Below are 13884 nucleotides of genomic sequence, written 5' to 3' on the forward strand. Positions count from 1 at the left end.
TGTATTGCTTTTTTTTTATGATTCATATTTTTTTAGGCCATTAAAAAAACGTACGCAAGCGAAACTGCCCTGCATGCACGTTTTAGTTTTGTGAACAGATCTCTAGTGCTCTGTGACAGCCGCATAATAATAGTTACTGTGAATGGGGCAACTGGGCAATCACTTGCATTTCAGCTAGTTTTATTGTAATGAGTGATGCACTTAAGTTAGATTTTTTACAAAAAAAACCCTTTGTTTTATTGAGTTTTTCATAAGAACAGAGGATAAACACGCAGTGCTGAATTCAAAGTATATAGTATCAATAGAAATACCACTTCCACCCACAGGGGCAATGCCATGAAAAAGGAGGCAAACTTTTTGTTACAAGTGAGAGGTGGCAGAAGGCATTTGTTAAGAACAGTATGAGATTGAGTTCAAGACATTGACCAGATATACAATAAAAATATAGATGATCACCTTAACTCAGATTTAAAATTACTCTGTCAGTTTGTCTGTGGGCGCATATAAATCTGGAAAGGTTCAAACAGTTGTTGGTGAAGCTTTGCCATATTCGCGGATTATAAAAGTCTTATGTTGCATTCCCCAGGAGGATTTGAGAAATGTAGAGAAAATATGAGGGGTTTTCTAAATATTTTTCACCCATTTTTGTCAGGTACTCAGGCAAAAATTGGTTGCTGATCTGTATTACAGCTGGTTTTTACTGAGTTTTTTTGTGTAGGACCAAACGTTAATAATTTTAAAGAAATTGTGACAATGACAAAGCTGTGAGGCCAATTAAACAAGCATTGGTAAATGCATTAGGTTTCACCTAGGTGATTAAATAATAATAAGCTATTTTTTGTTGTAAGTTGTAGCTTGTTGAGTAGTTGTACAATACAAGTTACAGAAAGCCAGTTAAAGTGAGTTGCTTATGTACAAAAAGACAATAATATATTGTGCTGTTGCTTATGTACAGAAAGACAATAATATATTGTGCTGTTGCTAGTGGGATGGTGCAGGTAAGTAATAGAAACATTTTGAACAAATCATTTGAAATGCAATAGGTCTCGCATTACTGAAAGTTTGAGCTATTGGCGCTGCTCATAATAATGCATCGCCAATAGCTCAAACTTTCAGTAATACGAGACCTATTGCACTGCAAATGCTTGCTCTCAATAGGTTTAATAATTACTGTTGTTGCCACATACTACATTTACTATTCGGTTTGTTTATAGTCACAATTCTACACGTTATATAAACTAGAATTTGACTCTGGTTTCAATATATTCATAAAAGTATATTTTTAGTGTGAATTCTTGGACTTTAAGAATGTAATGACTAAACTTGCCAGTGAAGTGCATCTCTTACCCGCTTAGCACCAGCTCCCCGCGTTCGCACACATAGAGCGGGATTCAGCCGAAACAATCTCAGTGTTCCCAGACCAGCCTTGCAGAGAAGCTGCACGGCGTCCATAGTTTCCTTTCAAGGACTATGGCAGCGCAAGTCTCTCAAAGTGGCCTTATAAAACCTGGGCGGAAATACTAAAGAGCCCAGTGAGAGGAGCGAAGATGGGGGAGTGGCCTCCATAAAATCACTATACAGAAAGTGCCGCGACCTTCCTTACACTCACAGCTTGATGTGTTGTTAAAGGCATTTGTTTTTGTGTTCACAATTTCACAAGAACTAATAAAATAAAATTGCAACTCTGGAGTCAAACACCGCTAAACGTGTTGTCAAGTTAACTGCAGCATGCCAGTCCTCCAGCAGGTGGGGCTGCACGACACTAGTCGCGGGAACATCGCCGAAAGCCGGGAAGAGCGAGCGCGCAGGCGTATTCAAACGGGCGACAAGAACTTAGCACCCTATTCCCGCAACTATAAAGCTTTTCGTAACGTTTTCAACCCTCTGCTTTCACCGGGAGTTCCAACTGTGGAAAGAGTGAGCAAAAATGTGGCGGTTGGTTGCTGTGGCAGGAATAGGTAAGTTCAAGCACTGTAATAACGTCACAGTCTGACTCTGAACATGGTGTCTCACAGATAAGGGAAGGTATGCCTTATTTTTTTTCTCCTTTAGTCTGTCTTCTCTTTTTCTTCGTCTGCCCTCTTTTTTTCAATGCCGGATGACGAGAGAAGCTTGCGACGTAATGTCTGACGTATAACACCTGCGTACGCAAAATGCGTACATTCTAAACAAATTCTAAACAACTAGACCGCGCGCTGAAAGTGCGGGTTTTTTTTGTAAACGGATTTGTCAATAATAATAGTTAAATTTATTGTATATGGTTACTAAAAATCCTTACAATGCGATTGAACTAGATATTAAAATTCTTTTCATTAAAGGCTTATGTTAAATAGTTACATCCCAGGAACGGCCTATCAACGGCAAGTAGTCAAAACCAAAGGCATGTGTTGTAGGCTACGTTAGAAATAAATCGTCCGTGGTTTACCGGAAGTGAACATTGATTTGTGCGTGTTTTGCCAGCTGTAGATATTAATTCGGAAGTACAAGTTTTTAAATCCACTTTGTTTGGTCTAATGTTTACTGTGATGTTAAATCCTGGTGGTAAAAGGGAGAAAAACAGCAAATGACAATTCTTGATGCTCGCAAAAACCACAGCCATCATAGGATGCTTGATTTCATTATTTACATAGCTGCCAAGGTTTCAGATTGTGACATTTTCATAATTTCAGTATAATTATGAGTGACATTCAAGAAATATGGGTGACACTTTCTCGCAAGCAAAATCAAGCAATAAAGACAAGAAAAACATCAATAATTACACCTATTTGACTAACGAAAAACCCAAACTGCTCCAAAGCACAGGGCAGTTGTATCTCATGTTGCAGACACCCAGCCGAAAAACGTGGTATTGGCTGGGTGTCAGTAACATGAGTCACAACTGCCCTGAAAGTTTGTCATTAACAAAGCAATAAAAAATGCTCCAAGAAACAGTTTTGGGCAGGAGCCCATCATTTCACTTTGACGATAATGGTGAAATGTGCTGATGTTAATACAGCATTTTGGGGTTTGTATGCAGAGAGGCTGGCAGGTACAGGTTAAGAAAGTAACCACTTCCAGGAAGGAATTGCGACACGTAGGCAGTGTGCAACGATATTCATGTCCCTTGCATCTAACCTGAATACATGATGAACACAATAGATATAAAAATAAATAAAACGTAACCAGAGAACTTCAAACAATTTTTTTAACTAAAAAAATAAATTTCTGACCTCTTCCTTACTGCGTATGCAAGCTTCCACGTGCTTTACTGTGAGATGTGCAGTGATATGCCAAGTCTCTGCAGTGTATAAACGCTCTCTAGGTGACGACTCGACTGCTGTGCCCTGAGCTCTACAGCAGAGACCTAGCAGAAGAAAGGGAGTGTTGCTCCTCGATAAGGCTTCTAGCTGCAGTTTGGTTTGTCTGTAGAGCTGTAGGCCTGACATGTCTGACGACGTGATCAGAACTCTCCATCTGACTTTTGAGTGTTATGGGGAGTTGTTGGCCCAAAACGTATGCGTTACACCGTGCTCTGCTCCTCATGTTACAATCTGCACTCCTTCACCTGAAACACACTGACTTTACATTCTCAAATGTATATGTACTCACAGATAACTTGTGCATCGACCTCTTCACGCCTGAGATTATAAGGCAAATGTGCACTCACACTCTTGCCAGCGCCGCACATGTGGGAATACAAAGAAACCTGCAGTGAACCCACTCTAGCTTGTGAATGTGCACCCGCACATCTGGCAAAATGTGAACCACAATACAAACACAGGATTATCTCTAAATCTGAACTCACGCACATGTGAGCCAGCACTTTCACAAGTCGTCACCAGGGCAGATACTAGCACGCAACCCTAGGGCATTTCATTTGGGCAAGGTAGCCTCAGGCTGAGGTACACACATAAGGTCACAGGCCGCAGGCTGCAGCCTCGAGCAAAATGGTGAGCAAAATAACGATGGATTAAACTCAGATCTGTGACTGGGGGTGAATGTTTTGCCATTGTGCAACATTCCGTCCATCATCTTGTGTTTTTTTCTGTTCACCCTATGTGGGAAGGGTATGCCCAGACGTGGGTCCCGTGATCTCTAGGCCACTGGAGGCTGGACTGTTCCAATGAGGCACAAGGTCAATGCTGATTTGCACATAGCCATGTCTGAACTGGGGTGGCTTGGTGAGCAAAATAACGATGGATTGAACCCAGATCTGTGACTGGGGGTGAATGTTTTGCCATTGTGCAACATTCCGTCCATCATCTTGTGTTTTTTTCTATTCACCCTATGTGGGAAGGGTATGCCCAGACGTGGGTTCCGTGCTCACTAGGCCACTGGAGTCAAGCTATCCTGGCTGAAGACAGCTGATAGCCAGAAACCGGTCCTAGGATGCTTGATTCCGGTCCAGGGAAGACATGGCTTGGCAGTTCGGGCTGGACTGTTCCCATGAGGCACAGGGTCAAGGCTGATTTGCATATAGACATGTCTGAACTGGGGTGGCTTGGTGAGCAAAATAACGATGGATTAAACCCAGATCTGTGACTGGGGGTGAATGTTTTGCCATTGTGCAACATTACGTCCATCATCTTGTGTTTTTTTATGTTCACCCTTTGTGGGAAGGGTATGCCCAGATGTGGGTCCCGTGCTCACTAGGCCACTGGAGTCAAGCTATCCTGGCTGAAGACGGCTGATAGCCAGAAACCGGTCCTAGGATGCTTGATTCCGGTCCAGGGAAGACATGGCTTGGCAGTTCGTGTTGGACTGTTCCCATTAAGCACAGGGTCAAGGCTGATTTGCATATAGCCATGTCTGAACTGGGGTGGCTTGGTGAGCAAAATAACGATGGATTAAACCCAGATCTGTGACTGGGGTGAATGTTTTGCCATTGTGCAACATTCCGTCCATCATCTTGTGTTTTTTTCGACTCGAGCAAGGGCAGAACTTCAGCCAGGAGTAATTTACCGGCAGGCAGCTGATAGCGCGCTGCTGCTAAAAAGCAAGTTTGTAGAGGATTAATAATACCTGGCTGACATTGTCTCCAAAGTGTCACGTACTTGCAAGGCGAGCCATTTTGTGTACCGGACGACCACCGCCTCCTCTGAATCCTTTATCACTGATTTGAATTTACTGCGAAAAGCATTGCCATGATTTTCGAAGCCTTACCAGCCAGCCTCGCACAATAATTGTAGCTGCTGTAACATCCCACGGCACCTACGTTTGACTGTGTCACTCAACATGAGTCCGTAAATTATTGCCTCGCACTCCTGCGCAGGCAGCAGGCAGCAGGCAGCGGCACTCAGACTTGTGTTCCAGGACGTAAGGTCACATCCGCACCACCACAGCGCCACAGAGCCTGTAAAGGAATGACTCTGCTAAAGGCAGGCCCCGCCCGGGTCCACCCGCAGCAGAGGGCAGATTGTAACATTGAAGCACGGCACTGAGAGATCTTTAACTCTTACCGAGCCAGTGCTGGCAAGTGAAGTCTGCTGCGGCCCTGGCTGGGCGCACGGCACACAGGTGTCAGGGTCGCCGGCGCGCATGCTAGCACCTGGGGTAGGCATCCACTTTCAGCGCTGTTAGCAGAGTGCTGTCAGTGGCAAAATTGCGTGACAATGCATTTCAGAGCGGTGATGCGGGAACACCACACTAAAATGCGTTAGTGTCATGCCTGATGCGTGATACTTGGCAGGCCTGTATTTACCTCAACGGGGAGCATTTAAGAGCTCACAATTTTATCTTAAACTTTCACAACAAATGCATTTGTTTGGATTATCGCATTTGGCCTATCAATTCCACCTTTTTAAATTATAGGACTGCGATTATGTCCTTTTCAAGAATTTGGCCAGAGTGTTTTTTTCCCCTGGGGAATGTGCGTTTATGACAGCTTATCTTATGGCCACAGTTTTTGTTATTCGACCGAAAAAACGTTATTTGCTCTTGTTTTTACGTTTGAAATTCCCAATGTCTTTGTGGACGTGCAGAGCAACATTATCATAGATCTCAGCTTTTTAGTTCGCAAATGTGTGACATTTCCATGTTTCATAGCTGCTAAGTTTCCAGATTTCTATGTGTGACATTTTCATAATTTCAGTGTAATTATGAGTGACATTTCAATGACTATGCGTGACACTTTCTTATGAGCAAAATCACGCAATGAAGACAAGGGAAACATATAAATATCAGAAATTAGACCCAATTGAGCAAGGAGAAACACTAAGAAGATCTTAGAACTACTGCAAACGCCTGTGACGGCTGACTCATAATTAAAATGAAATTATCAATCAATCAATCAATCAATCCATTTGTATAGCGCGCTACTCACCCGTAGGGGTCTCAAAGCGCTGGGGGAGGGGGGGAGTGCTGCTACTGCTCGAAGAGCCAGGTCTTGAGGTGTTTCCTGAATATGAGGTGGTCCTGGGTCAGTCGTAGGTGGGCGGGAAGGGAGTTCCACGTCTTGGCTGCCAGGTAGGAGAATGATCTTCCTCCGGCGGTGGTTCTGCGTATCCGTGGGACAGTGGCGAGGGCGAGGCTGGCGGAGCGGAGTTTGCGTGTTGGAGTGTAGAACGTGAGGCGGTTGTTGAGGTATTCGGGGCCTATGTCGTGGAGCGCTTTGTGTGCGTGGGTGAGGAGTCTGAACGTGATCCTTTTGTTGACGGGGAGCCAGTGCAGGTCTCTCAGGTGGGCTGATATGTGGCTGTGGCGGGGGATGTCGGGGATGAGTCGTGCAGATGCTTTCTGTATGCGTTGGAGTCTTTTCTGGAGTTTGACTGTGGTTCCTGCGTATAGGGCTTTTCCGTAATCTAGTCGGCTGGTGACGAGGGCCTGGGTGACCATCTGTCTAGTTCCGGGAGGGTTCCACCGGAAGATCTTGCGGAGCATGCGGAGGGTGTTGAAGCATGAGGATGAGATGGCGTTGACTTGCTTGGTCATCGTGAGAGAGGAGTCCAGGATGAATCCCAGGTTGCGTGCGTGGTCAGTGGGTGTCGGTGCGGTGCCCAGTGCTGTGGGCCACCAGGAGTCGTCCCAAGCGGATGGGGATGGTCCGAGGATGAGGACCTCCGTCTTGTCTGAGTTCAGTTTCAGACGGCTGAGTTTCATCCATTCAGCGACGTTTTTCATTCCTTCCTGGAGGCTGAGTTTGGCGGTGGCTGGGTCTTTGGTGAGGGAGAGTATCAGCTGGGTGTCGTCGGCGTATCAGATGATGTTGCGGTTGTGTTTGCGTGCGATGGTGGCGAGGGGGCTCATGTAGATATTGAAGAGGGTTGCGCTGAGCGATGAGCCTTGGGGTACTCCGCAAATGATCTGGTATACTTTATTCTTCTTAGATTCTTTTCTCCACATGGACTTGTGAAACAGTATTCTTCAAAAAATGTGTATCTTGTTTTTAGATCACAACACTACAGCCAACATGCATGTTTCGTCTTTGGTACATCACCATAAAGACTTCCTCAGGGCTGTAAATACAAAATACAAACAGTGCCGACATCAGTTACCTCCCCACTCAAGGTGGAAGCTAAGCCTAACCTCCACCAGGTGGGAACCATATGTGAACCTTATATCCCAATAGGACACTCTTACGGCACAGAGTTTGGCAACAAAGAAGTGCATAAATTGAAGGGAAGTGAAAGATATAAGAGTGAAATTAAATTAAGATGAGAATGAGGATAAGAATGAAAATAAATATAAAATAAAGCGTGAAAATCATCTCATATAGCAGCCACCATGAGTGACCTGCAGATTCATCTGATTAGACATGCAACGCAGCGTGAATACCAGCCTGTAAAAGTAATTATTCTCATTCAGTCCACTCACCTAAAGCAATAATCTGTATTTTTATTAAATTCCTTTTTAGTATTGAAGCGAGTAAGGACCACTAAAAGTAAAAAACATAAAATATTTACAATATCTTTCCTATATATCCAATAGAACAATGAGCACTAGTTAAGCTAAATATCACATAAATGACCCCTTACCTTAAAGGTGAGTCAAAGAGATGCATATCATTTGTTCCAACATCTTATTTTCTGTTCACGGGACAATATTAGTCTCCTGTATGAATAAATATAACTACTTAATGTACAACCATAACTACCATGTACCTTAATTAGCTAAATAAACCACTGGCGTTCGTCGTTTTGTATCTAGTCACGTACCAACATCAATAAATCCTACTCAATGTTTATATAACCCGTCTTGAGTATATCATGAAAGGTGAGAAATACCCCTCATGTTTCCGATCTCTAGCAGACTTTATTAGGTTACTGGTCTTTCAAACAATTGCGATATCGTTATTCTATATTTTTATTTTTATGTATTAATGTATGATGTGCTCAAATTGCGATAGGTACCCTAATTATATATATCTATCAGCGTCTAAAACCATTAAAGTGAAGCCACATTCGAAATATATGCAATACCCTTACCTTCGGTATCTAGCAGCCTCTCGCCCACGGAATCTGTAAGTCGTTCGGCGTTCAACTATGCCGCCATACTATATGTATGAAACCGAAGACGGACTATTCCAACACGGCGCTACCCAGTACCGCGGGCGCCATCTTGGAATGGGTCATACATTCCAGCAAACATCTAATAAAGTTATATATAAAAAGAAAGAACTAATACCCGATCAGTTAAATAAAACGGATTATACACTGCCACACCAGCCACTGTATGGCATTACTCTAAAAACTATCAATGTAATCAATGCCATAACTTTTACCGCAGGTAGTCTTATTAATATTATTCGCGTTGCCTGCATGTCCTACAGTGAACTCTTAATTAAGTAAAGGTTTAGAAGCAAAAAATTAATATGAGAAAGATTTCAAAGAATGAAAGATAATATAGTATAAAAAGTGAATATGTATGTCTAGTGCAAATTCAAAAGCATGAATATGAAAAATATGTATATATTTACAATCTTAGGTCTGAAACATTTAAGCACAGGGACAGGAAAAGTTCTAAACCAGTTAGTTCATGCCCTCCAATATTTCAAAACAGCCTAAACCCAAAAGCATATTATATACATTGACATGGAATATTAGTGAATTAAAAAACTCACTACACAATTGTACCATGTAACCTAACACTTGATAATATCTACAACCAGAGACAAATCACAGTGAATGAAAAGTACAGTTTAACATCCCAGAAAGTATTGCAATTCAGAGTCAACTTTAATCCCTTGTTCAACCGCAAGTAATTTCAGAATCCATCTGGCCTCACATTGGCGTACTTTAAGTTCCCTATTACCACCTTGTTTGTCACAAAAGACATGTTCTATGCCATGAAATGTAAATGACAAATGTCCTCCTGACTAGGACAGCTATTGGCATGGCTAGCTAATGGATATCTAAGGTCCAATTTTTTCAGGGCCCTGAAATGTTCCGCAATTCTGTCCTTTAGGCACCTAATTGTACTCCCTACATAAATCTTTTGGCACTTACATCTGATCGCATAAACAACGTACTTAGTGCTGCAATCAATATGTTGAAAGATCTTATACTTCGCTAACCCATTGTATTGAAATTCCTTAATGCCATTTTCAGCATATTTACACATGCTGCAATGCCCACATTTGAAAGAACCTATATTGTGGGTATGAAGCCAAGTAGGTCCTTTATTCTCAGATTTGGGGTAACTAGGGCTAATCATACTGCGGATCGTTATACGCCTTCTATATGAGATGCTAGGTTTATTCTTCTCATAGGTATTTAGGCTTGGATCAGACTTCAACAGGTGCCAATGTTTATTTAGGATGCCATAGATTTTATGGGACCAGGGATGATAATTCGTTACCAATCTGATAACGTCAGGTTTTTTCTTTTTACTTTTTGGTTTCAATGTTTCATTCCTGCTTAACTTCAATGATCTTTTTTTGGCTGCGCAAATAGTATCATTATGATATCCTCTGTCTTGGAAGCGTGCTTCCATATCCTCAATACAGTTATAACATTTTTTGTGAGTACTGTGAAATTATATAAGAAAAGTTACATATTTCTTGCTCAGGGAGACCAATCAAAACAAAGCCCTTTTCGATGCTGATGAGATTCTTGCTCTTGTGTGTGTTGTTGTCCAGCCGTTCTTTGAGCGATGTCTTTTTGGTGGTGCGGATCAGCTGGTGGTGTTTGTGGGTGGCGTTCTTGAGGGCTGTCATGTTTTCTGTCATCTGTTCGCGGCGCCAGGCTTTCTCGAGGGTTCGGCGTGTTACACATAGTAATCTGAAACCTTGGCAGCTATGGACATCTAAAAAGCAGGTCACATGGTACCGCTAAGAATTAACAGCAAAAAGAGAAAGGACCTGCGGCTAGACTGTAGAACCACTGGAGCGAAGCTGTGCAATAAGTGTCACTGACAATACAGGACAATAGTTTAGTAGAGAACACAGATCTTTACTGCAACATGCGCCCCACCAATGTAGAAGAGATATTTATGGGTACACCAGGCATTCAGAGGTGTGGTTGGCTTGAGCATCACCAGGGTCTGTCACACAGTGTGTCTGCGTGATCCAGCGAGTTACACACTAAGCATAAATACACCAGATGACAATTCTGGCAAAGATTTAAATGTGTTTTCTGTCCATGGGCAAGAAGTGAAAACATGTAACAGCATAGAAACATAGCATGGTCTGAAGTCAGGTATTCTGTCCACCCTATATTGTTGTTTGAAGCTTGCAGAGCAGCCAGTGTCAAAAAGACCCCTAAATCCAACACCTCGCCTTCAGATTCAGACACACACAAGTAAGTGCAAAAGTAGTCTGTCTTGAGACACAGTCACGACGCACGCTGATGAGAGAACCTGTCTTTGAACTGATGGCACTGCGACTGTTTGGAGAGAGTTTAAATAATAATAGAGGAACATCACTAAACTCCATGCCACTCTCTCTGTTCCACGTGGGACCTGGGCCCGGACTATAAAGCTGCCTTAGGTCCATTGCGTAAATTAATTAGTCAGCTGACTTTGGCCACAGCAGTCTGCACGTGTGTGATACCATGATTGCTGATGAAGACTCAGGAGAGCCTGTAAATCACACATAGAGGTTACGGTCAGGCAGGCTGACTATTATTTCCAAAATGTCACACCAGTATGTTAAAGTGAGCGGCCTCCTGCTACTACTGCGAGTTCAGTTAACACTTACTTGCATAAGTTAATAATTTAAGAGAACAGAGATCGGTAGCAAACATAAAGCTGAAGTAGTGTGGCTCACTGGTTAGAGGCGGCAGACCCGAGAGCAGAGGACGGCCCGGGACCAGGGTTCGATTCCCGGCGCGGCAGGTTTCTGGACCAGGGTCAGCGGACTCGATAATTCTCTCGCCTCGGTGCCCACTCTGATCAGTGTTCACACTCGGCAACTCTGGGCATTAGCTTGCCTCATCTTCACTAACGGCCCCACCAGACCGCCGGGGATGCCTGGTCTCACCCTGGAGATACCCATTAAGGGACCATCTCTCAGGGAAGCCAGGAAGGGTTTCGCAGCAGTCGAAGCGCCTTGGGACCCTACGGGTAAGTAGTGCGCTATATAAATGCCTATACATTTACATTTACATGTCATTTTAAAAATACAGACTCACTAAGAGCATGTCTGCTTTGCCGGTACACCCTTCCACAGAGCCTCTCTTCCTGCTGCAGAGTGCAGCTTCCTCCCCTCTCTGTTAAGACTCCGACTCCGTTGTACTCTCTGAACAGATATCAACTCTTCCAGTTAGATACTGTCAGAGTTATGACATTTCCCTTGCCTTCATACAAAAGAAACTCTTGCAAACAGGTTAGTTTCTGTTATTATGACGCCGCCTGCAAACCAGCCAGCGCAGAGGCGCACCTGCCCTTCCTCAAAACTTCCCGCTCTCGGGCAACAGGATGTGAGTGACATCCCATTCAGCACCTGACTGGTCATTAACTGTTTGGATCATGGGGGTCATGACGTCAGGCTGTCAGTCAGCCGCTCCACGAGGAATTATTATTATTATTATTATTGCATTTGTTACGCGCAACAGCTACCCACAAAGGGTTTCCGGGCGGGAGATTTGTAGAGATGTCTGAGTCAAAGGATGGAGAGGGCCTAGATGTTAAATAGCCAGGTTTTTAAGATTTTGCGGCATTTAAGACAGTTATCTTCGTTGCGTACTGAGAAAGGCAAGGAGTTCCATAGCACGGGCCCTTGATAGCAAAAAGATTTGCCTCCCATACGGGACAACTTGATTTTAGGAATAACAGGGAGCGAGATGGGCAATAAGGGAGGGCCAGCGACAGAAGGTATTTCAGGGCTTTAGCAGAGTTAATTTTATGCATAAAGCATAATGCTTTGAATTTGATCCGGTTTTCAACCTTCAGCCAGTGAAGGTCCCGAAGATATTGAGTAGTAAGGGTGTATCTAGGAATGCTGCATATTAGTCTGGCCGCTGAATTTTGAATTATCTGTAATTTACGGGTGGTTGCTTTATTTGAGCATAAATATAAGACATTCACGTAGTCAATCCTTGAAGTAATCAAGGCATTGACCACGGTTTTCCTTGTTGGCTCCGGCAACATCCAGCATAACTTTTTCAACCATTTTAAAATGGCGAAGCACGTAGTTGCATTTTTTTCAGCTTGTTTGTGCATCTTAAGAGAGTCATCAATGATGACACCTAGATTACGCGCTTGTGGTACCGGGACAGGGAGCCTGCCCATCTCATTTGGCCAATGTTGAGGGCCCCACAGGTTTTTGTTTTTACCTAAGATGATAACTTCTGTTTTTTCCCCATTTAATTGGAGAAAGTTGTCCTGCATCCAGCCAGCTATTTTTACTAATCCGCGTTTGAGAGTGGATGGGGCATCCATATTCTCAGATGTAAGGGAGAAAATTAACTGTGAGTCATCCGCGTATGAATACATTGATAGACCCGCTTCTTCTACTACCTTAGCCAGAGGGCTCATATACAAATTAAATAAAAGGGGACTTAGTATAGAGCCCTGAGGTACACCATGTTCAAAAACATGAGTGTCTGAGCATGCTGTATGAGAGAAGGCCTGAAACGTCCTTCCAGTTAGGAAGGAGATGAGCCACTCTAGTGCTGAACCACAAATACCAAGAGAGCGAAGCGTGTTAATTAAAACAATGTGTGATACAGAATCAAAGGCGGCACTTAAATCTAGCAATATAAGGGCCACCGTCTCTCCTTTGTCCACAAGGCCCCGGATGTTTTCTGTGACTCCTAATAGTGTGCATTCCGTCGAGAAGCCCGCTCTGAACACAGATTGACAAGGGGTAGTAAATCTTGGGTGGTAACAATTTCAGTTAAGGTTTGTATTGTAATCAAAGATGATGCGTAGTCAGGGTCTAGTAGTTCATTATGTATATTTATTCTCAAGTACAGGAAGATAGTAAGTCCAGTTAATACTTCAGTAATATCCTAAGTGAACGTCTAAGTATATGCCCCACCAGGAGCAGCCTCCTGGCTGCTCAGCCATTCAGATCCAACTGTCACTCCATTCATTCTAATCTACTTCAACATTCTGCATGACCTCATCACAAGTTGAGCATGTAGGCAGAGAGACACCATAGAGGGAGTGCATCTAGTAGAGTAAGACTACAACACATCTCCCCCATTATGATAATGGAAAACAAAGAGAGAGAGTATGAAGCTGTTGGACTGATGTGAAGCAAAAGAAGGAATAACAGTCAAACGTAAGGTAATAGTGTAGTGGAACAAAATAGTGTAGAGAGAGTAAAGAAAGATGCATGAAATAAAACATACCATACAACTCATCTTACCCCTTTGATAACGTACATACCACACATCCTACCCCTTTACTCAAAAATGCATATAGATGGTAAAACGCACAAGACAGAAAAGAGGATGTACTACAAAAACAAATAGAACACCCTATTCTCTGATAAGATAAGGAAAAACAAGGAATGCAAGACAA

General features: G+C 43.1%; 2 protein-coding genes across 2 annotated transcripts in view; one reads left to right on the forward strand and one right to left on the reverse strand.

Annotated features, from left to right (window-relative positions):
• Positions 1 to 1741, reverse strand: part of DECR1 (2,4-dienoyl-CoA reductase 1) — a 234374-nt gene extending 232633 nt beyond the window's left edge. Inside the window, exon 1 of the mRNA XM_078687063.1 lies at positions 1348 to 1741. Coding sequence (XP_078543189.1) covers positions 1348 to 1452 — 105 coding nt within the window. The 5' untranslated portion in view covers positions 1453 to 1741. The remainder of the gene's footprint in view (positions 1 to 1347) is intronic.
• Positions 1737 to 13884, forward strand: part of NBN (nibrin) — a 429498-nt gene continuing 417350 nt past the window's right edge. Inside the window, exon 1 of the mRNA XM_078687062.1 lies at positions 1737 to 1958. Coding sequence (XP_078543188.1) covers positions 1928 to 1958 — 31 coding nt within the window. The 5' untranslated portion in view covers positions 1737 to 1927. The remainder of the gene's footprint in view (positions 1959 to 13884) is intronic.

The sequence above is a fragment of the Lissotriton helveticus genome, chromosome 4_1 (assembly GCF_964261635.1).
Source record: "Lissotriton helveticus chromosome 4_1, aLisHel1.1, whole genome shotgun sequence".
NCBI lineage: Eukaryota > Metazoa > Chordata > Amphibia > Caudata > Salamandridae > Lissotriton > Lissotriton helveticus.